Genomic DNA, 25,850 nt, shown 5'->3' on the forward strand with positions numbered 1-25,850 from the left:
GTTGCATGTATTTTAGTCTAGAGTCTTTTATATTTATTTATTTTTAACACTGTTTACTGCCAATGGTTCCCGCAGCTGTATAGCCACCAGTCCCGCCGGCAATGCAGTTTCGTCATTTTTACTATAAGCAGTTGCAAAATCAGTATTCTATCTGTGTCGAGGACGTTGAAATATCATTATTTAGCCTTCCGGCATTTTTATGTTGACAAGATGAGTCATTATTTCTTCCGTCTAAATTTTGTACCCAACCCGATAAAATAACACAAGTTAAATGACGATGTTGCATAAAGTGGAAGTTTATGCACATGTTTACAAAAATAGTAAAGGAAATTTGTTATTGACCAATAATTGCTTTAATACACTGTGTAGATACAGTAATACACTGTAACATGAAAAAATACACTTAAAATGAATAAAATAAACATACATTAGTAGAATACAATACAGAATGGTTTCCACACAGTCTCCTTACAATAGATAATGTTCCCTTTGATAAAATACAGGAGTACATTGCATTTTTTCAGAAAAGCTATTTTCTCTTATGTACCGTAAGACCAAATAAGCATCATCAACTTTAACTGGTAAATTGAACTACACCCAAAAAAGAAAAACACTAATGAAAAAGTTTGATGTGTGAACTTTGTTTCATATACGTGCATTTTACACCCCAATCTTCATACAACATTGGGACAATTGCCTCTGTGCTGTCGGATGAGCCTGCTACTTCCACTATCTAATTTTCAGTCTGTTGCTTTCTTATCACCTCTGGGTCCCACCTCATATTATGATACTACCCCTGTGGCATACCACTGTGCCTTCTCTGTCATAATCACACAAATGAACGGGTCACTGCCTCCCGCATGATCAGCACACCCATCTCCTGAAATACTCTGTGCTTATGCAAACATTCCAAAGATCCGGAATAAAACAAATCTATAAAACTGGGAAAATAACGGCTGTGCAGGGGCTGAAGACTGAATACAATAATTGCTGAGGATTTGAAAAATCTGCTGTATGTTTAATTTACGTAACAGGCTAGTTTACTTTTTGACCCAAGTTAGTGATGCAAGATGAAGTTTCACATAAATATAGCAAAGTTCATTTGTTTCAAACTTTTGATCGAGTTTCATGTAAAACATATTGAAGTCACATTTCATGAATGAAAAGGCAATACAATTTAACTGCACAGTGAAACATTGCTTTCTTATTGCAGTTTATTTACACGTCCTACAGACAATTCCTTCAACGTAATCTGGTGCCAAACATCTACCTACTCCGTTTTCTTTTTGACTTCTTACCAATGTATTTCATGTTGCATTCTCAAACAAGCTGAGGCTAAACTATTGTCTTTACACTCAAGGATGAACTTCCAATTTTGGCACATGATCCCAGAAGAAGTGGATCACAGTAATACCATATACATTTTTACTCTAATAGTCCTCTATATGAAGGAATGCAAAGTGGTTATTTTTTCTACAGAATATTCATGATTATGAATATAGGGCCTAATTCATCAAGGCACGCATGCGGAGCGCAGCGTTCGTTTGAATTCAGAGTAAATCTGCTCTGTGTACTCCTGGTTTCAACAAGGAACGGATCTGAAGATTCGTGCACTGATGAATTCGGGTGTAGGTCTGCTCTGCTACATAAAACACTGCAGGATACGTCCAATGACTATGTGGACTAGACATTCGCAAAAGAACATGCCAAAAAAAAACATGTTCAACTAATGTCAACTGTTAATATTATAAGCATTAATGACAAAACAGGTTTTTTTAAAAAAATATTTTTGGTTTTGTTTTTTCAATAAAATACATTTATTAGAATGATCTTAATACCTACTGAATATAAAACCCATTTTTACAGTTGCCTCTGATTGCAAACACATGTTATAGCATGTATATGAGACTGTCATCACAAGCAATCAGAACTTTGACCAGTCCTGTAGTTGGAGCAAGAGATTCGTCAAAAAAACAAGCAACTTTGAGATGCCCAAAGCTTGAATCGGACGTGGCTGAGTGTGCTCGAGTTTGGTTATCCCTTACTGTACATTAAGTATGGTTGAATTACCCTACCCAACCCCGTTCCCTCCCAGGAATCGTAGGCTGTACTAAGTGTCCTTTACGTACACAAATGAATTGAATGCTGCCGAGTTTAGTTGAGTTTAGTCCATTTCTGGGCATGTGCAGATTAAATTTGCATATGATATGCAAAAAATGCATTTACGTACCTTGATGAATTAGGCCCATAGTGTTTACAGCCAAGCGGACACATGGATGCAATGAAGTGCACTGAAGTAAGCTTCATCAATTCCTCAGCTATGTCTCTACACTGCAAAAATAAAAGCACAGCCCATGGTTCAAATGCTCCCTTCCCTCCCTGTCATAAACCAGACGGTGATCAAACAGAAGATCTCCTGCTATAGAAACACCATTTTACTTGCAAAACACATTTTTTGCAAAACATGACCCATCTATAACTTAGATTCATCTAGAAGACAGCAAGTGTTTACTTGTGATACTTAAGTTATTTGTCATTCCAAAGTGGCAAAACTGATATTGATAATTCTTTATTTTAAATTATGTTTGTATCTCATATCCATGAACAGTTGAAGATCCAGAGGAAGATCCAGGGTTGAAGATCCAGAGGATTACAACTAACTATAGGTGATATTAGTAAGATATCTAGTAACTTCTCCAAGGTTCATGTAACTAAGTAGAGCAGTGTTCAAAATTTACTTTTTCTGATCACCGTTTAACTCATTTCTACAGAGATTTTTAATTACAAGTGTCTAGGCTCATTCAGGTGAAGTGAGACTCTTGGTCTGAAAGAGATCTAAACTTTCCCTGGCTATAGTTAGTTCTACCCTGCTCTTCGCTAAATGCACTTTCAAAGGCTGAAAAAATGGACCTACGCAAGGATTCTTTGAAGTCCCTCCCCAAGAAGACATAAAGGAAAGGGTTTAAGCAACTGTTGAAGAAGGCCAGGCTGGTAGCTAGAGGACTTCCAATTAGAACAGCAGATTTTAATCCTTTGTTGTCCCAGTGGTGCATAATGACTTCAAGTACAGAAAGGATGTGATATGGAAACCAACAAAGAAAAAAAGCAGCCACGACTGTTGCCATCACCCTGAAGGGTCGACTGGACCATGAAAATTGACTTCTTCTCAACTTCAAAGCCATCAAAGAATAAAACACTAAGATAAGCCCAAAAGGGAGCAAGAACCCAAAAAGAAAACGGACAGATATCATCACCTGGTGCCGCATGGACCTGAGAGCTACGACCTCCATGTCTTCAAAGTCAGTAGAGAAGGCATAATTATTATAGCAATGTGTAACATTGGTTTCATCATCTCTACTAGTATCCCTAAATGCCATGTATGGGGAGCAGAGGCAAAAGGCAGCCAGCCAGATGGAAAATGCAATTATTGAAGCCAGTTTGGGACTCCTATGGTTTTGGGCCCACACAGGTCTCACAACGGAGACGCAACGGTCAGCACTGATAACTGTTAGCAGGAAAACACTGGCAAACAAGTTTAGGAAAGCTACAGTACTGTTGAATTTGCAAAGTAGAATGCCAAAGGGCCAATCATATCCAAGCGCTGTGTATGTAATACTTAAAGGTAAGAAAAAAGTAAAGATAAAGTCGGCAATGGCAAGGTTTAGAAACCACACAGTGTTGACAGTCCTCTTCATCCTAAATCCAGCAATCCAAATCACGAAACCATTCCCAATTGTTCCCAGCAGAAAGGCTATGCTGTAAATTATAATGGACAAATAACGAAGTGCGGTTTCCAGCTCTGAAGGTATCTCTTCGATCGGTACATAGTCTTCCTCCTCCAATTGCAATGCCAGAGGGTCTGGTGAGTATTGGGATGAAGTAGAACTCTCCATGTTAATGAGTCCTGAAACACATTGCGAACATAATATTAATTATTGCAGTTTAGAAGAGAAAGATCATAGACTTGACTGCGGCCTAATGTAGATCTAGAATGTAAGCTGTCAAGTGCAGGGTCCTCTTCTCTATGCTTCATATCCTTACCCCCTTTGTCTACCTCTTATGTCCTTGTTATGTTTTACGCTGATTTTTTAGTTTAAGTGCTATGCTGTTTGTTTAGCTCATTCGTTCTTGTATTTGTCCTACCTGTAATTGATCTGGCATAACTCATACTTGTCTGTTATTATGCATGATTGCATTAACACATTTGTTACTTTGCTTAATTGTATTCATGTAAATTAAGTATAAAATGCTAAGAGTTTATATTAACTTTCGAACTTTCCACAATGTCTCACTTGGAACTTTGTTAGTTAAGTTTCTCTGAGATACAGGAAGATGCTGTTCTAAGATCTCATGAAATATAAAAAATGAAGATATCCCTAAAGAATCAGTCACTTACACAAAGGGAAGACGGACATTTTGTAGGCCGAACCAATACTGCCTATCAATGCACTAGAAAAGGTTAATAAACACTGGCCATGCACACTCTTTATAATGCATAAATGAACTAGTTCGATGTTTGAAACACCATCATTAAATACTGCAATGCGACACCCATGATGATGGTGCTAAGAACAAACATTGACCCAAATATTATGCTGTGATACTCCTGCCTATCTTGATTGTTACAAGTGTGCAATCCCACGTGCATCTTTTCACTAAAACCCAGTGATATCACTGAGGAACTTTAGACCCAATATTCAAAGGGCAATAATTCTAATGCATTAATAGGCTTCATTAATGCATGAATATTTGTTCATCCCATGAAAATCTGCATCCACTGTAAGATGATGACTGGTCCACTTTACAGAAATAGTATAGTAGGTGCCAAACATAGATACATGCTCTTGTACCCTAGGGGTGCACAGAGACAGTATAAATACTGTGTCAGAACGCACAGGGAAGGGGGAGGAGGTAGTTTATCAAGCACACGCATCAGTGCATGCATTCCAAGATGTCAGCCTAGAGCAGTTGCCACTGGGGAGCAGAAGACCTAGCAGCACCTCTAAGAACATAAAGAAAAGTGTGCCAACACTACGAGTCGCCTCAGTAAATCTGGTTGTTCACAGTGCCCCTTCTAGAGGTAGACTATGAACACCTCATGAAGGGTTTATGAGGAAACTTATGGTGAAAACATGGAGAGTAATTCAAATTTGAAAGCCATTTGATTAATGAGGAGTAAGATTTTGAATGGTCCGATCTACCGTGAGTCAAATTTCATACTAGAGAGGCATAGGCATTTATTCTCGGTGGAAACTGGTTGTAAAGACGGCACTGGCTGTCATCTCTTATATGCAAAACACTTGTAAAGGGAAGAAGATTTCAGAAGCTGTTGAAGAACTTACGAAGCAAGCAGTTCACTGGAGGAACTTCAGAAGTTGAAAGTTTAAAGGCCAGAACAATGGGATGACACCCATACATATTGAAGAATGTAATGGAAGAAAAGCTATGTGATTATGATTGTTATGAGCAAATTCAGCCCAAGGTAAAAGGTCCACCCAGTTGTTTTTATTGGTGGAAGAATAGATCTCTTAAAGTATCCAAATCCTGGTTCACTGTTTCGGATTGCCCATTGTATTGAGGATGATAAACAGAGGAATAGTTTCATTGAATACCAAGATATTTACACAAAGATCTCCAGAATTTTGAGACAAATTCTATGGTTCGGTTGGAAATAATCTCCTGTGGACAGCCATGCAAGTGGAATACCTCTTTCTATAAGAGGTGGGCTAGAGTTGAAGTATTAGGAAGACCGGACCATGGAATAAAATGAGCAGTGAACTGATCCCCCACCACCACCCAAATTGTGTTGCAGCCTGTACCAATAGGTAGGTCTACAATAATGCCATGGTGATATAGGACCAAGGTCTTTCTGATGGAGATAATGGAAGTAACATGCCATAAGGGGCGTGTCAAGGGGTTTGTGAGGTGCTCAGATCAGGCAAGCGGTCATAAATTCCTTAACATCTTTCCGAAATATAGGCCACCAATAGTTCAGTGAAATAACTTCTAATTATTACTATTATTAATTTTTATTTATAGGGCGCTACTAAGTGTCCGTAGCGCCGTACAGGGACAAACGAAATTACAATACGAGGAGAGACAGCACAGTACAATAAACAATAAGCACAATAACTCTGAGAGCTCAAAGCACAGCTAGGGGTGGGGGAGGGGAGAGGGGAAGGTCCGCATATGACGGAGCCCAAGAAGGAAGGCACGGATGACAGGGAGACCCCCAGGGGGGAGAGGAGGAAGTGAGAGGGCACAGGGGGGGAAGAGAGTCCAAGAGGAGGAGGGAAAGGTAGCTGGAGAGCAGAGTTAAAAGTGGTGAAGACAAGAGGAGAGGGTGACCCTGCTCAAAGGAGCGTACAATCTAAGGGATCTAATGTCTTCATAACTTCAGCATGGCCAACAAAGGGGGAAGTATGGGCCCAAAGAAAACCTCTCCTGTGCAGATCAGAAGGCACAACGGTTTTCCAGGGGGTGGAGTCAGAGAACGGTAATCTTGCCAACGTTGATGATCATCATCCTCACTGACCTGTGCAGTGCAAAAAAAATAGCTTTTTAAAAAGTGTGGCACCCACCCCAAAAGTGATCCAAGCACCAGTGCTCATAGCTTAGGAGTTGATGTGCTATATGTATGTAATCTTATATGTCTCAGTTTTCCCCGGACCGTTCCATAATATAGCTCATTGATGTGCAGCAAATAACATAATTAGTGGGGTGCCCCTATCTTTTTTTTTTTGTACTTGGCACTTAAAAGGAAGCATGAGGCAATGTTTACAGCATGAATAGAGGAAGCATCATGTCAAGAGCAGTTTTTTTTTATTTTCCGAGTGTTCAGGATATGCTATATTTTGTTATTTATTTTATATGAACATCATAATTTCCGAAAATATATCACGGGATGAAAAGAAATATTGATGATGTTGTTCCTCATTTTGTGACCAGCTGCCCAGAAACAAGTAAATCTCTGGCTTTTAACTCGGTTGATCTGTCTGCATAAAATCCGCCTGGCCAGTCAGCTAATAGAACTAATAATGAACTTGAGTTTTAAGATTCAACACACTGGGGGTCATGCAGATTGGAACGCAAGTTGCGCGCAAAGTGTGATTGAAGAAAGTGTGCGCAAGATAAGAATATGTTTGCAGGCCATGCAGAGTTGCATGCAACTGAGAAAATGTTTCACTTGGCATCAGGTACCAAAACACCAGCTATACATCATATACCGATGTGTGTATTGTGCACATGGATCCAGAGTGGAAACAATACATATTTTTTGCACTTTTTTATTGTTATGTGACATTTTAATATAAATGTACATATTAAGACCTCCTTATATGCATGTATACCCTACTTTCCAAACAACCAATCACATACTGAGAGGCGGGAGACTTAAACACGCCGAATGAGGACAAACTCATATTGCAATTTTCCCTGAAGAAGCCTCATATTAGAGGGGAAACGCGTCGGATAGACTATTATTATTATTAGTTTTTATTTATAGGGCACCACTAGGTGTCCGTAGCACTGTACAGGCACAACGAAATTACAATACGAGGTGAGACAGCACAGTACAGTAAACAATAAGCACAGTAACTCAGTGAGCTCAAAAGGGAAGGTCCGCATACGACAGAGCCCAAGAGGGAGGGCACGGATGACAGGGAGACCTCCAGAGGGGAGAGGAGGGAGCGAGCGGGAACGGGGGGAAGAGGGTCCTCGAGGAGTAGGGCTAGGTAGCTGGAGAGCAGAGTTTAAAGTGGTGAAGACAGGAGGAGAGATGACCCTGCTCAAAGGAGTGTACAATCTCAGGGGTGGGGTAGACAGACAGAGAGACACGGCGGAGAGATGGAGGAACGGAGGATAAGGATAAGGGAAGGGAAATGAAGGGTAAGAGGCAGAAGAAAAGGTAGGAAGTTAAGTGGGAGACTGGAAGGCTTTAATATCATTACTATCATTACTAAAGACTATCCTTACTAAAGACTCTTTCTCACTTTCTATATCATACCATCTATACCATCTAATTCATTGGCCATTCATAACTTAATCACCATCCTAAACCATGGCAGAACTCTGCCCGCCACACCAGTAGTAACAGCTGGGACACTGAAACTCTACTCTGCGCATGTGCGCACCTCTGAACACGTCGAGGAACTAAGACTCCAAGACAGATGCAGACACTGCCCCCTGTTCGTTCAGGGGAGGTGAAAAAGAGACATGAAGGATGTTCCCACATGATGAACATCCTTCAACTTCCAACAGATGAAAAGGAAGTCCCATATCACCATTTTACCATTTTACATGCTGGAACTCATGTTACTACGTAAAGAATTGTTATCGCCACATTAGAGGATGCTGGAACTGAGATTTTTCTATTTTCACAGCGGAAGAACAAATACACTGTTCAAAGACTAAAACTTACACTTGCATGTTTCTGCATTCTTCCCGTTTGACATACCAAGATGGATTTATAGCAGTGAACTATTCCGATGACCTATCATATGATTTTGCTGCTTGATCTATGTACTTTTGGTCCTGATTTTTTACATATACTATCATTTGTACTGAAGAAATGTTGCAGATTTACTTAGTGCATTACTGTTCTGGCCAGAACTATATATGACATTTTTGCATCTATTTTACATTAATAGACAGAAACCAGGCAGATATGAGTAAAAAATATAATACCTATCATTTTTTAAAATGGACAAAAATAAAATAATAATCATTGGTATAGTTCAGCAATTTACTTTTGGCAGCTGCAATATTCCTCAGTCATTCCTGACATAGTTCACATACTATGGGCCTGATTCATTAAGGATCTTAACTTAAGAAACTTCTTATTTAAGTATCCTAGACATAACCATGTTACAGTGCAAGGGGTGCAAATTAGTATTCTGTTTTGCACATAAGTTAAATACTGACTGTTTTTTCATGTAGCACACAAATATCAACTTTAATTTTCAGTGTACAAACAAAGCTTTCAAGTATTTGTGTGCTACATGAAAAAACAGTCAGTATTTAACTTATGTGCAAAACAGAATACTAATTTGCACCCCTTGCATTGTAACATGGTTTTGTGCAGGAGACTTACATAGGAAGTTTATTAAGTTAAGATCCTTAATGAATCAGGCCCCTATATATGCATCTTGTTGAAGTTGAATTCTTTTAGACATTTGCACTTGGGGAATTTGATCAGGCTAGGCTACAAGGAGGGTTTATACTGGCGAGGTAATCAAAAACACTGATTTCAGTTGTGTAGGTAATTTTTCACTCATCCAACCAGGGAGGATTACATATTGGGGTGGTCGACATCACTATCCGTGTGTGTGTGTCAGCTTTAAAATCATCTTCACTAATATTGCACCAAGGTTGAGCAGATACAAATAAATGCGTCTGTGTTAGGTGCATTTGCCTGTGCTTTCAGGTCTGCAACCATTACCAAGAGTGTGAACACACCCATGTACTTTGGGAAACATTGAAACACCCATTCATGCCCCATTCCACCCAATCAGTCTGGGTTTGGGATACATACAACTTAGAATCTATCGCAAAGGTTACTCAAAAAACATGACTTGCATTTCACTCTGCATGGCTCCCACGGTGTGAAGCCTTTTGCTGAATTTACAGCAACGTTTCTCAACTAAAAGATCATGTTTTCGGGATTTCCCTAGTCTTGTGCATGTGAATTAATCTATTTAGCCGGCTCGGTAATTATTAAACTGGTCCTCACAGGGGTAAATTCTCAAAACATTGTTGTGAGCACATAATGTTTACCATGAGTATACCTAGGTGGCCTTCATGGTAAATAAAGCTATGTTGAAATAAATGCCCTCCTACAAAATAATTCATCAATTACAAACCCCAATAGTCATAGTATCAAGCAGAAGAAACTAAGGTCATAGAAATAAAGCAACATGTATTATTGAGACGATTTTAGCTTAACTATATTAATATTAAATGCATGTGAAAAATGTAAGGTGATGAGTATTTTTGTTCCAGAATAGCTGCACAGAGACCTTGCTTATAAGTTGAGAGAACAGCCATTTAAAAATAGATACTGTTATCATTTGTGGTATTAGCCACAAAATGTACTTCACAGCTTAGACTCAAGGCATCTACTGTGAAAATATACAATATTTACAATTGATGTAATCTAAATGTGCTTCCTCTGTAATGGTGCAGCATAAAATATGGGCAAAACACATTGTGCAGAGAGAACTGTGAGTTTCTACATATTCACATGAACTGCAGATCAACAGAACATCCTCCTTGTTTATATTAGATTTGACGGAACAGCTGTAATTAAACCAAACCTAAAAACTTGCAGTGCTAAAGCGCTTATACACATAAGTGGTGTTTTCAAGAGGGAGGAGAAATCAGTGCGATAGAGGGCACCACCTGATTGGTTGCGATTCAAGCACACCCACCCACTATGGACCTAAATGATTCTCCGTCTTCAAAGCTATCCTGGTAAAATGCTGTCAAAGGTCTGGCCTTTTTGACACTTTAATAGGTCTCCTTGAAAACAGGGCACTTGTTTCATGAAACTCGGATGTGCTTTTATTTAGCAAATACTCAACATTGTAGAAAAACAATACACAAAATGGACTAACTATTTATGGGCCCTACTGTAAACAAAGAACCTTGTAATCCCAAGTGGCTTCCAACAGTCACTCTTCCCCACCATGTGGTCACATATCTGTCTTTCCCAGCTTTTCTGTAATCTCAATCATTTTCAGGATTGGATAGGCATCAAGTCATGAGACCTCTTTAACGTTTGAAAATCATTACAAAACATCTCAGATCCATCGGGTTTCGGCATCAAGACAATGGGACTTGATCAGTCACTCTGAGATTACACAAGTTGTAACATCTTTTCTACCTACTTTTGCATTTCATTACTCTTTGCCTTTTGGATTTTGTAAAGTTAGATTATTTCTGACACCCCTGGATCTATAATAATGTCATGAAATGTTATGGAAGTAGTCCTATAGATAATGTTCCAATTATTTTCAAGTTCCCTGTCTTTGTTAATGGAAAAGATAAGTGACTAAACTTACCCCATATCATGCTACATATCTCCACCACTATGATCTCAGTTTCTCTTTCTATCAAAGCTTTTAAGGGTTTAATTTATGATTTTGCTCTTTTTCCTTTAATTTGACTTGATTAATTTATCATACACAAAGCCTACGAGGGGCCTGTCACTGTATTAGCAACATATCTTGCTGTTGGTAAAAGAAATGACTCTGTCACATGGAGAAAACCTTCCCTGTACTGCACAATGACAATAGTGCAGAAGGTACCCTACCTCTCCTGTGCCTGCTGCTATGCTTTTGTTACATTAGTAATGACTCTCTTTATGCTGTTTCTCATTGCTTGAATACAATCCACCATAGAAGGTTATTCCTCTCACCGTTCATTAAAATTATCCGAAATACTACTGGGGTGAAGACTATACAAGAATTAAAATGCGATAAATCTGTATGATGATTGGGACACTTCTCTTACTGAAAAGGACAAATAAAGTAAGAGGTTGCCCCAATGTCTACCATCCTTTGTTACTACAATCTTTAGCATGCCTTTTAATGTTGGGTCAAATATTTCAACTAACCCTTCTGTTTGGTGATGGTTGACTGTTGCTTTTAGGTTGTGTATGCCTGCAATGTATCATATATCATTAGGAAACCCAACTGTAAACCAAAATGAATAAACTGTTTTGTAACCAATTTTGTATTTGCGTTCTGGAGTGAAATTGCCTCTGAAATAATTGAGTTTCACCAGGATATATTGGTGACTTAGAAGTGGGCCAGCTATATCCGTGGCTATTCTTTCAAATTGAACATCAATAAAGGGTAATGACACAAGCTCCAAATTGTGTCTGTCAGGCAGTAAACTGACCTTCAGTACAGGAGTTCCAAAGCTGACAAACCTCTTTATATACTGTATCTGAGAAATCTTCATAACACATGGCTAAAAAATATTATCCGGATGTTCTCCAAATAAATGACTATGATTGAGGTCAATGGCTTGCCTTTTAGACTAGGGAAGTAACAACTATTCTATTTGTTCCTCATTTTCTATTGCTGTTTTGTACATTGTACTACTGATATTTCCCTACCTGAAGGAGTCTTGTACAAAGTCTAGGAATTGGTCAGATTGGTGATCCGTAACCAAAACTCTTCAAGTTTCATTGGGTTATGTGTAACATTTTTTCCCCTAGCAACATCTCTAGAACATTGTTGAAAACCTTGATTGTATTGTTGTTGTTCCAGGACGGACTTCACTATATATTTCATGGGAAGTATAATAGCTCTATAATAAGAGAATATAATATATGCAAGCCTGATAAGCATATGAAAGTGAATAGTAATTGAAGAACTATAACACAGTGTATATAAGAGTGAAGTAAGCATTACATCAGGATCCATATAGAGTGTGCATCTATAAGTCTAACATAAAGTGTATGTAAGCAGGGGAGGGCAGGCAAATTTTAGCCCGGGGGGCAAGACTCGACTCAGCAGCCTATTTTAAAGGGACAAAAATGCAGGTGGCCCAATATCCCAGCCCAAAGTAGTCCACTATGGGACCGACCCAGAGGGCAGATGCCCCCTGCCCCCAGCCCCCAGCCCCCAGCCCAGCCTGCCCCTGTTTGTAAGTTTCTTAAACTTTCTCAAAAAGTGATAAGTAAGACCATGGGCTAGATTTACTAAGCTGCGGGTTTGAAAAAGTGGGGATGTTGCCTATAGCAACCAATCAGATTCTAGCTTTCATTTATTTAGTACCTTCTACAAAATGACAGCTAGGATCTGATTGGTTGCTATAGGCAACATCCCCACTTTTTCAATCCCGCAGCTTAGTAAATCTAGCCCCATGTATTGAAATAATATAGATTCAAGATATAATCATAAAAAAATATAAAAATGTATTAATGATTGATGATCTCATTGACACTTCATAAAAGAAGTGCCTATTTCCTCTCATTTTTCAATAATTCAATAGTCAAATTAATTCCCCCCTCTAATTCCCAATTTACAAGTTGCTTGACACGTCCAACCCCTGCAGTCCTAATAGACCCAATGTGTTCGAGGAGTCATTGTTTTAGCAGTCATACTAATATATTGATTCTAGCATGGGCAAGGCAGACTATATACAGTGTAACCCCAGATGAGTAACATTTAATGTAATCTTTAATTTTGCCTGTATCGTTATATTATTCTTTATATTGCAGATATTAAAGGGTTCCCTAATCAATATTTAGGAGGGGTGCTTAGCCTGAGACTGCAATTAATATGACACCCCTCTTGTCCCTTAACTAGGGTTCCTCAACCTGTGATACGTGTACCTGCTTAGGTAAGTCAAAAAGATTGAAAGATATTTCCACAAGCGTAATTATAGTCAAAATGACATCTTAGTATATAAGTAAAGAATAATATATATTCAAAATAAAAACAGAAGGGCTTTGTTTTAAACATTTTAAGACTTAAAGGGTTGCTTGACAAATGTATACACATTTGCAAGCCTTTGGAATTAATGCAAACACTTGGGATAAACTGATACACAATAGGGGCTATTTAGTAAAAATCTACACACATTTTGTGATTACAATAATTATTATATTGTGCCAGCATGATAGACACTTATTTGGCAGCAAGAAACTTAAAATTTTTAAGTAATTATATTTAACTATATTTTGTTTCCTGAGACAGCTGCCACCGTTTGCCTAATTATAGACAGAGTGGTAGTCGAAATTCCATACAAAATGCAGAGTGAAGTAACATGTTGGTGAAATGCTGTATGCATAGCAATGACTGAACCCAGGGCTGTTACATGTGTTACAATATTATACAGGGGCACAGAAAATGCACTAGAAAATAGAGCACAATTTTGACACTATTGGATGTATCTACAAAATTTACAAGGTATATACTGATTAAGAAATCTCATGTATAATGTGCAGCTCTCTTGCAAGGTTAGGTATCTAAGTATCAGCAAATTGCTAATACAATCTGTAAAATGAATGCTTTATGAAAGAGGAACTATGCAATATAAAACAGGAACTATGAGGTTGTGGATGCCTATAAATTAATATCTGGAATCCTGAAGAAATACAAGTTTAATTATATCACCATGGACAATACAACACTATCCAATTGAAATCGTTACACCCAGAACAAAATGAGTCAATGAGAGCCTAATTGGAAAGAGCTATGTTGGACGGTCTACATTTTCTTTAAATACTAGCCCTTATGACTACAAATTTTTTAAACTACATTATATTCTGCATGAGGCCTGATCAGCAGCTGATGACAATCTAGCCTCACAGATAATTGTGTTGAAAACTCTTAACCAAGCCAATTTTCTAATAATAATCAAAAAAGGAGTATTTCGAAGACTAGCTTATATTGAGGTATACATAGTTTCCAACTGTCCTAATATCTAGAGACTGACCAAGTATTTAAACATTTATCACTCAAGATGTCCAATTTTTCAATATTGAGCAATTGCACAATAGAATCCCTCTTTTTCTGCATGTCCGATGCAGTTCTTACAATCCCTATATTATCTAGGCTTAAAAAGTTAACATTTATTGAACAGTATTGTATAGAATGCAAAAGATCAAAACTGTAGCATTCAGTAAACATGACGCGATAGGGATTGTTTTGCCACAATGTCCGCTGAGAACGTATGAAGCATAATCTGCCTGGATGTACAGGCTCAGCAGCAAGGCCGGAGCACTGCATTATTGGGCACCATCGCAAAGTTTGGTTAGGGGCCCGTGTTGCTACTGTAACCTCCCAGGCTCTGCTTTGAAAAGTGGGTGCACAACTTGCACCCATGGTAGTTCCGCAAATGCTCATCAGCAAAAAAAACCCTGGAGAAGGCTTGAAAATGATAACAATTATGAATAGAGAGTCTTTCTCTGGAAACCAATTATGTAGAGAGTCGTAGAAACCCAGAGAGCGTAAGCTCTAAAATGATTGCTGCACAGTAATTTTGTAATATAAACCTTCATGATCACTGTGTGTTTTCATCCTGCATTTACTATGATAAGCACTACTAGACAATAGAATGAGGAGAGGAATGCCAGGGGCAGTAAGGTATAAGATAGGGGTAAGTTGTAAATGTGTTTTAGTGGTGCGCCAAGCTACAGAAAACCCCTGTTTCCAGAAAACCCCCAATAGTTTCAAGCATAGCGGATAATAGATCACTCAGTTGTTCTACATATATTTTTGTTTCTGTTCCTATATTTTGGTAAGAGAAAACCATGGCATGCTTAGTTAAAGATGTTTGCTTAGAAAGCATAAACAACAGCAAATAAGCTCTAAGATCAGCAGTAACAATAAAATGACTGTCCTGGGAAAATATGACACATGCAAGCAGTAAATACGTCTGGGAATCAATGTGTTTGCTGAATTCATACCTGTTGTGTAAGTGATTTTCTCTCTTTCTCTCCTTCTCTCTGGATCTGATGATTCTGCTCCGAGAAACAGATGGAATATCCAGAGTCAAATAACTTTGTGACTCAGAGCTGCTCTGCCTTCTCCCACAGTAACCCGTCCTCTCCTAAAAGGAGCTGAAATGGGCTGGAAAACTGTGGTTACTGGATTCTGGTTTGTTCTTTGATGTAGAAAATGAAGGGGGAAAGAATATACAGCTCCGATAAGGGGAAAACAAAACTGAGTAACTGCAGCTAATGTATGCTGAAACAAAAGCACAAACCTTTATACTAAGCAGCAGATTAACTGCATTACACAGTTTAAACTCAGTTTACAATACTGTGATACACAGCCATTAGGTTTATCACAGCCCAACACAGATAAACCACATTTTAGACAGCAAATTTAATTACAGTTTTGTATTCTTATGGTCTCAGTGCTTTATAAAGATGAGCGGCGATGATGATGATGATGATGAAATGATGATAATGATAAAATAATCTGCTTTCAATTGCAATGGACAAGTCTACTTTCACAAAGGTTTATTTCAGAATGTGGTAAACTAGTCTAGTTATCTAAAATGTAAATCAAGTTGTGTATATTAATTACAGAATCGTTGACTATTTTTTCATCCAGGAGATTACCGTATTTTGTATAGTTCTCCAGGAGAGCAGGTGGTACTTTTGCCTCCTGCCTACTTTCTTGTGAAATGGGGGGGGGGGCTCAATGATGCGATTTGCGGTAATGGGCGCGGGTGTCAGGCGCCAGTGCCTCTGTTCCTCCGCTTTGCGGGGACGAACGCCTCTAGAGTCTCGGCCGGGGTGCCCTGTTGCCTAGCAGCAGGTAACAGGTGTGCCGCGCCCCAAGCTTTCCTCCTCCGTCGAGCACATGTGCCCTGGTCCGTTCCATTGCTGGGCAATGGGACGCTATTATCGGCACGCAGCTTGCCTGATCATGCCTCCTCCAGCTTCCTCCAATCCCTGCTCCCCTGCTCCTACTTAAACCTGACTCTGGCGCCAATAGGGTGCCAGAGTAACAGGTTTCTGTCTCCAGCATTCCTTGTGGCTAATTATTGGATTCTGACCCTGCTTGCTGACCATTCTCCTGGATAGTGGATTACCTTTGTGACCCTGCTTCCTGACCATTCTCTTGTCTCCTGACCCATATTGTTCCTGCGACCTTGGCATGTTTGACTACCTGTTTGGATCCTCCTTTTGTACCGTGTTTTCCTGATTGGCTTCTGACCCGGACTGCCTGACCTTCTTTATCGCTAAACTGGCAACTGGCTAGTAGGACCGCGACCTGCGTACTCTGTGCAGCGAAGTCCAAACCTTCTTACGGGGGTCCCTGGTGAACACCAGGGGTACGTTAGACTCCGCACCTGATACTTCAGTAGCGCTTATACCAGTTAGTGGCTCTCTACATTCAGTCTACGACTAGGCCTGACAGCGGGCAAAATTACACTATTACAAGTGTGAATTACAGTATGAGTGGGATTGTGCACCTCTTCTGATATAGTTTAGAAGGATACTGTAAGTCACCAAATAACACAATTATGTAATATAATGTTTGGTCATTTTAATTTTTTCTGGAGCACCATGTGGGGCCCCGGCTACTGATGTAGGCTACACATTAGAGCTCATTTACTAACATTTACTATAATTAAATTTAAAGTGCAAAATTTGACTGGATGGAAGCCAAGACAGGAAACTGTTGTCTATTTGATTTCCTTGAGGGCCACAAATGATCCTAGGGCCCCTGTTGTTTACATTTTAACAAAAAATAAAATATACTATACTGACATTGTATGTGCAGTATCCCACAGTGGCCAGGTTTCAAACGGTATCTCATTCATTTTACTGTTCGGCCTGTTTAAAACTAGTTGAGTTGGTATAAGGCTGGGTACACACTATCCAAAATTTCTCCTGATACGATATCCTGAACGATTTTACCACTTATTAAAATAAAAAGTCCCGATCAGCATGCTCATTCATGTGTACTCACTAAATACATTTTACATGATTTACCTTCAGATCTGTGCTCTTCATCTGTCATAACCATCGGCTGAAAAGATTGTGACTCTGCACATTCCATAGAGATCTATGGACACTGCCGGTCATGAGTGCTTGCACACTGCAGAATTGGAACGACATTGTTCCATCACTGAACGTCATTTTTAGCCTGGTTTAAAAATCAAATGAAACAATACGATGTGCTTTGGAACAATAATCGTTCATCACTGCAGTGTACAGTACACACTAATGCGATATTGGGCCGAACGGTCGTTAATCATTTGATTGGCTCGATAATCGGCTAAAAACACTGTACCCCTAAACAGTAAAAGTCCCATTCATAGCACTCGTAAGATAAGAATTCTTTCATTTTAGATTCTTCAGTGCTGAACAGTAAACCCACCAATCTCTCATGATTCTGCAAACTATTTCACAATTTTTTTTTTTATATAAAATGAAGTCTTCAACTACACATGCAAAATGGTTTAAAAAAAACATATATATTTTAACATGTTAATTATGCAGAATTTATTTGAATACATTATTTCTTTAAAATGACTTAAAGCTCCACATTGGCAAAGTCCCTGTGTTCTCACATTACACTCTGCAAGGAGTTTTAAGAACTTGGATTAAATGTTCTATACATATTTATTTTCTCCATACTGTATTTTAATACATTCTACAAGTATTTGGTTGACCACTACTTTACTTGCAGATAAAAAGTTTCATTTCTGGAATTCCAGAGTGTTTAAAGGGCAAGTTTCACTTAATAAGTATACTGATCCATGAGATGTCCCTTCTACACTGGATAATTGTGAATTGTATGGTAGACTAAAGTGCTATAACTAATACAGTACAATCTTATCTACACTAATGTGAGAATATGCTCACAAGTACATAATTCCCAATATTTATTCAGACAAAATAATTATCTTGATTCACACAATCATAATCATCATTTATTTATATAGCGCCAACATATTCCGTAGCGCTTTACAATTGGGGACAAACACAGTAAACTAATAAACAAACTGGGTAAAACAGACAAAGAGGTGAGAAGGTCCTGCTCGCCAGCTTACGGGACAATCGGAGTTTGACACGAGGTTAAGTCTACATTTGCAGTCGGCCCGCCAGACTGCAAAGGTAAAAGTGACTCATAAGCTAAATGATCCTGTCACACAACAATGTTGGTCAGGGGGTAGTTGTCTTGTGTGAAATTGTGTAACGGGTGGTAATAGGGTAATGTAGTGAGGTTAAGAGGGTGGTTGAGGAATATTATAAGCTTGTCTGAAGAGGTGGGTTTTCAGAGAACGCTTGAAAGTTTGTAGACCAGAGGAGAGTCTTATTGTGCGAGGGAGAGAATTCCATAGAGTGGGGGCAGCCCGAAAAAAGTCCTGTAACCGGGAATGGGAGGATGTAATGAGGGTGGATGAGAGACGCAGATCTAGTGCAGAATGGAGTTGGTGAGTTGGGAGATATTTTGAGACAAGAGAGGAGATGTATGTTGGTGCAGCTTTGTTGATGGCCTTGTAGGTTAGTAAGAGTATTTTATATTGGATTCGGTAGAAAACAGGCAACCAGTGTAGAGACATACAGAGTGATTCAACAGAGGAATAATGATTTAAATGGAAAATCAATCTAGCCGCAGCTTGCAAAATAGATTGTAGGGGTTTGAGTCTGTTTTGGGTAAGTAAAGAGGGAATTGCAATAGTCAATGCGGGAGATGATAAGTGCATGAAGGGTCTTGTGTGAGATATGTGCGAATTGCCAACAATACATACAAACGACACCCAATGGCTCCCACTTTCCGGGTAACCATACCCACTTCCTGATGAAGCACGGCGGTATTACATGATCAGTGTTTGTGCACTTAAAAAAGCACTTTATGTAAAACATTCATCTTATAGTTGTCTGCTCTCCCGCAATGTCAGGTAGACTCCCAAATTAGGTGAAATTCACCCTACTTCCGAGCAGGGGCAATTCTATGATTTTGTGGCCAAGATACAGGTATGCAGAAATTGAAATAATGCAACATACGTAAATACATATTTCTTTAATAAAATACACTGAATGTTAAATAACCTTTTAAATAAAGCATGGGCATTGCAGTAAACAAAATATGTCCAGCTGGACAACTAAGAAGAATTTCCACCTATAGTCAGGCCCGGCGCTCACATTAGGGAAGGTTAGGCAGCTGCCTAGGGTGCCGGGCTCTGGAGGGCGCCTCAGAAATAAAATTACTTTAAAACTGTGCAGCGACCACTGACCATACCTTTCACGGCTGCCGCACAGCGTTCTGATAAATCCACGGGGAGGGGGGAAGAGGCTATTGATCAACACCGCCGACTCTCTGCTCCGTCTCCTCCCCTCCACTCACTGACTGTCGGGCCGTGACATCATCATCACGGCCCTACAGTGTCAGTGAGTGGAGGGGAGGAGACGGAGCAGAGAGGAGCAGCTTTATGGAGGCAAGGTAAGGAAAGACGTGTGGAGGAGGAAGGAGGGCGGAGGGCGCCGATTTTGACAGTGTGCCAGGTGCTGATTTTTAAAGTATGCCTGCGGCGAGGGGGCGCCAGTTTTTAAAGTGTTCCTGTGGCAGGGGGGGCACCGATTTTGACAAAGTACCCATGGCGCCAAGGACCCTAGCACCGGCCCTGCCTATAGTATAACAAAAATAAGATAACAGCAGGTTGGAAACTGTTAGCTGTTTGCACACAGCACAGGTACTTTGCAAACACCCACGGGGTCATGCGATAAAGAGAAGCAACCCCAACAACATGCTATGTGAGCATCTTCACTCCACCTACACCATATGGGATCAATGTACCACGTCACATAGATGTCACACGTTGGTCTCCCGCGGCTGCCGCCCGGGAGCAGGGGCTCCTGCACGTTTCCTGATGCCCCGCTCTCCTCCGGCTGTCATGTCAGCGGTGGTTCTGCGCATGCGCAGAGACCGTTTCACCTTTCTTACCTTTCCTGCTCTCCCATTAGCTATCTGTTATTAGCAGTCCTTTATAAGGCTCCAGTGTACTGCTGCAGATCATCGCTCATCATATCCACTCCTTAGTGGTAACTGCCGCAGATCATCGCTCTCTATCTCTACAGTGTACTGCCGCAGATCATCGCTCACTTTATCCACTCCTTAGTGGTAACTGCCGCTCTCCATCTCTTCAGTGGCCTGCTGCAGATTATCGCTCACCATATCCACTCCTTAATGGCAATCTGGTGCCTACCTTCATCAACTGGTGCTCGGTTCTCTTTCACCTCTTACTGGGAACTTCCTTGAAGGGCCGCGACCTGCAGGGTGGAAGCCGCAAAGCCCAAATTCCCATGCGGTAATCCCTGGCGAAAACCTTCTGCTCTGTTAGACTCCGCGCCTCTGGGAGAAGTACTGCCAATCCCAGCTGAAACCCAGAAGGATCCCACTCACCCTAGTAGATTCCTGACAGTAGACCAGCATGGGACGAACGCTTGCTCTCCACCATACAAACTTGGGGCCACTGTAAGAGCTATAATTTACCAGTATCCACTTCCTCAGAGCTTTAATCATGTTGTTATTCCTACTACTGGGATTTTCTTGAGAAATACTCACTTCCACACTGACACTATGAGGCTCTTAAGACTGGTTTACACAACAGAAATTGTAATGGACCTTTTTTTAATATGTTATAAGAGCAAAAATCTTATCTGTCGTTTGTGTAAGTAAGGAGGACTGTAAAGTAGAAGTGAGATTATATATTGCACACAAGTGGTGGACACGTATGTGCCTTTGGCGCACATAGGAAAGACATACGTAAGAAAAAGCTTACATGTGACCATTTATAGTTGGATGCATTTTGCAATGCTACCAACCCAGAAAGAGTAGTAATTATGACAGGCGTACCAGTGTGTGTATGGAAATGTAGGATAAGCAAGCATTAGGCATATTTGCTAATATTCTGTGTCGAAGTATTATAGATTATTATGTTGTGTACAAATAAAGCTATGCTGTCAGATACACAAGAGGGAATAATGTTTTATTAAGAAAAGCAAAAGTTACATTTACCATATATAAAAAATAAAATATAGCAGCTATTTAACCCTTTTAGGGGCCAATTCATTTATCTTTTAAACCCCACAGAATTGAATTCCTCGCTAAAAGGCAAATGGGAATCCTCTCTCCTGCAACAGTCAATATTTAAATGACAATTAAATGATGCAAATAGCGCCCTGCTTCCAAGAACCTACCCAAAAGTAAAACCGCAAGGGCAAGGAGAAAATAATGAGCAGTGGAAGCTGCCTTCTTTATATGGTAGCGACACCTCTGCTCCCAAGAGTAGAAAATTGTCCTGCTTGCATGCCTGCAAGGTAGGCGGGATGTGCCGTCATGATGCAAAAGGCGTCAGCACGCCCATCTCAATTAAGCCGGAGCAGGCAGAAGTGTAATGCCACACTTCATAGGCAAACTGAAGGGGAGTTTCTAGTGCCTGGAAACCCCCCTCCAAGCCTGGGGCACTGTATAATTGAGGTGGCTGGACCCTGTTCCCGCTTCACACAGCTCTGCTTGAAAAGGGAGAGCTGCACCTAACATACATGGGCAATGCTGCGTGCACTACTATTATGGGGATTGGAAGAGTTGGAGAGCAGCCAAGCACTGTCTAAATTTATAGCCACGCCCCATGCATGCTGGTCACGCCCACTGGCGGCCTGGTGTGGAAACCCCCCTCTACAAATCCTGCGTTTGCCGCTGCACTTATTATTGTCATATAACTTGCATCATCCACTTGTATTCATACGAAATCCACGCATTTCCCAGAGGTTAGGCATGAAAAGTACAGTACAATTTAAGGGTGCAAAGTTCCTCCCATTAGCACTTTCTGCAGTCATAAAAACATAGAAGCATGCTTTGGCAGCTGGTGCTTCATTACTTAGTTCTAAAAGGCATCAGCACTTGGAAAATAGGTATGGGTCACTAGGATGAGTAGTGTTATATATGTATGTACAGCCCACAAGCAGTGAATATTAGTTTTTAAATGTTGTACCCTTTAATTTTCAATAATCTTAGTTTTCTTGTGTTTTATATTTTCTTTTGCAAAGTGTTAATTTTCTTTTAAGTTTATTCCATTTCTTATTTTTTCCTATATGCATACTTACCAATATTTGGGAATCCGGCATCGGGACATCAGGCGTGGCCACGTCACCGTAGGTGCGTGGTCACGTCACGATAGGTGCATGGTCACACCACGGAGGTTGCCCCCTATTCGCCTCTCTTAATTTCAAAACACTTCCATTGCCGTGCGCGTGGCACCCATGCACCATTGCTCTGCCATGCAGAGCAGCAGTGAACATACAATACCTCCCAAATTTCCAAGACATGTGCAAATTAGTGAATTTCCTAATACAAGTATTTACTATACTTCACATTAGTTTCTTAGCTACCCGCAGTGTCCACCAAATTTCAGCAGCCACAGGGTTAATGCTGAATGAATCATTTTTACCAAGTGTCTAAAGAGAAAAACATAAAAATTTCAGTGTGACTGAAAGAGGCCCACAGGGCTTTGTGGTCAACCTCGAGGACATTAATAGATCCCATAGCCGCACAATTCAGACCCAACCACAGGCATAGCTCATAAACACATAAATAATGAAAGAAACTTTGTCTACTGTTTTCGTAGAGTGAGCTATTTAATGGATGTTTACAATGTGAAATAAAGTGCATAAACTTCAGTAACCCCTGCATTAAATCTTTATTATACTATTTTTAACCAACCTTAGTGGCTAAGTAAATAGACAACTTTTATTTTAATACCAAGTAAATTTCCTGTCCAAGCCATTTCCAGTGTCAGATCTGACACTAGTGTTAGTACAAAAATATTTATTTGTCCTATAATCATGTATAAAAGGAAATCACTGACTAGAAGTTTTGTTATTATGCCAACTTTTGAGATCTCCCTTCCGGGAGGGGAAATCTCGCTGGCGCTTTTTGGGGGGCGTGGTCAAGCGGGACAAGATGCTTGGCCTCGCCCCCTAATGTGTCATAGTCATTTTGGCCTATTATAGTGGGGGCAGGGCCACAATGACGTGTGTACGGCATCACTAAGCCCCTCCCCTACCGGCCAACTAATCGTACAGGCCAGGAAGCTGGATGTTGCTCTGCTGTCCCGGAAGTCCCAGAAATTCAGGAGTCTCACGGACATTCCGGATGAGTAGGCAACTATGAGTTTTGTGTGTATCTTTTTGTAGGGCTCAGTCAATAATTCATTGTATGTGTGTGTGGTAGGGAATTTAGAGACCTATCAATGAATCTATTTATCTTGGTAAATCCTACGAAAACTGCAGTTTTCGGAGGAGTACAACATTTTAAAGTATGGTGCTATTTATTATTAGAGGATCGCAGCAGATATCGGTCCCAGCATATTCTATCACAGGTGCAGTCCCCACAGATGTCTACAGGGATTGCAAAAATGCTCTATTTATCAAACTCTGAAACTCAGAACCTATCCTCTGAAGATGGCGTTAGCCGTTCCATCCTATGGGGAGAGCATTGCAGGAGAGCGTTCTCTCCCCGGCAGGCTTTGTGCTCCTCCCCTCCCCTTCCTATCGTAAAGTCTATAAAAGCCATAAGAACCTGTAGGTAAAGTGATGGCGCCTGCGATATCTTATACCACTGATACTTATAAGATCACTATAGATAGTCTTATTGTGTAAGCTAAAGCTGGTTTTCTGCCCTTTATTCACTTTCTCCATCTTATCTGAAACTAGTAACTCTACAGTTTCGACATCATTGATGGGCATCATATGCAACATACAAGACACAGAATTCTCAAAATACTATAAATACTTCTCCATTTAAGGCTTCAAAAGATATTACAGAGTGTGATCACCCATTCACTGGAATTTCTGTCCATTCGGCTCGCTCAAACTTTCTCTGCTGAAAGCTACACCCAGTAACTGATCGGAAAGCCTTGCGTTACTTAAACCCAGAATATATGTGATATTAAAATTAAGACATATTACATCTCTTAGTATACTGCTGGGTTAATCATTGATCAATATCTATCACTATTCATACTTCATGGAACCTCTACATTCAAAACCCAATTGAAGAGATGCCATAAATAGGGAAAAGGGTCATGTGAATGGACCCTCATTCCCTGTGGCCCACTGGTTAGCATTGCCATCTCTGGTTCCATACTGACTAAAAGTGCTACCTGAGTGGAGTTTTAATGTTTTTCCTGTGCCAAATGATTGGCTTCTGGCTAAATTAGTCCTGGTGTGTGTATTTTTATACAACAGAATTTATTGAGCTTTCTTGAAGATGAAAAAAAACATTTGGGAAGATCTCATTTGGCCTGTTGGACAGTTATGTACTATAAAAATAAAAACACATGCAGGTTAGAATAGCTTCCTGTTCAACTCCTCTGTATGATATAGTTTAGCATTTGTATTTTACAATTCAACAATATCATTATCATTGGCAGTTATGTATATAGCACCACCAATTCTGCAGCGCAGTACAGAGAATATTAGTTATTCACATCAGTCCCTGCCCCATTGGAGCTTACAGTCTAAATTCCATATCACACACACACACACACACACACACACAGATACACATACACATAGGTTAATTTTGATCGCAGACAATTAACCTACCAGTATAATGTTTGGAGTGTGGGGGGATACCGGAGTACCCAGAGAAAACCCATGCAAACACGGGGAGAACATGCAAACTCCACACAGATAAAGCCATGGTCGGGAATCTTACTCATGATCCCAGTGTTGTGAGACAGAAGTACTAACCACTTAGTCCCATGCCTCTTTAAAATTGATTGCAAGTAAGAGATAAATAAATAATATGAAGATCCTCAATATTATAGCCACAAAACACAATAGTCAAAATTGTTTTAAATGCATATCAAACTTTTTTTTTTTTAAACTTTAAGACTTTATTATTTTACGATTTTCGATAGTAGTCTTACCTCTAGAGGCACTGTTGCAGTGAAGTCTATTGAGATCATTTTGCTTACATTGTCCAATGAACCAGTATGGAAGCAGACACTTTTGTTAATATATGAAAATATGTCACTAATTTAGGTTCTCATAAAATAAGAATAATAATGTGCTTTTGATTGCTAATTTTTTCGCCTCTTTGTAGAAATAATGTACTTTTTCCTTACAGTGCCTCTGTCACCTGTACTCAGTAGTAATTTTGAGAGCGTAATCTTCATATGATTCCAGCCAATCAGTTCACTAGGATCTAGTGTCTTATGAATATTACATATAAAATTCTTCAGTGATGTCACCAGTTCCATGAACTAATAGAGTGAATACCCATACATGTTGGGTCAGGCCACAAATTGGCTGCTTCCACTGGTACGGGTGACAGCGGTGAACTTTAAATTCCGCTCTATGT

The 25,850-nt window shown here is 39.9% G+C and overlaps 1 protein-coding gene across 1 annotated transcript; it reads right to left on the reverse strand.

Moving 5' to 3' along the window:
* Positions 1–2,552: 2,552 nt before the first annotated feature.
* On the reverse strand, positions 2,553–15,477 carry LOC142106731 (chemerin-like receptor 1). Its single transcript, XM_075189725.1, has 2 exons — positions 15,425–15,477; positions 2,553–3,904 (listed from the first exon to the last, which is right to left on the reverse strand). Exon 2 carries the CDS (start codon positions 3,891–3,893, stop codon positions 2,802–2,804), a length of 1,092 nt encoding a protein of 363 aa, XP_075045826.1. The 5' UTR covers positions 3,894–3,904; positions 15,425–15,477; the 3' UTR covers positions 2,553–2,801.
* Positions 15,478–25,850: the final 10,373 nt, after the last annotated feature.

The sequence above is a fragment of the Mixophyes fleayi genome, chromosome 11 (genome assembly GCF_038048845.1).
Source record: "Mixophyes fleayi isolate aMixFle1 chromosome 11, aMixFle1.hap1, whole genome shotgun sequence".
NCBI lineage: Eukaryota > Metazoa > Chordata > Amphibia > Anura > Limnodynastidae > Mixophyes > Mixophyes fleayi.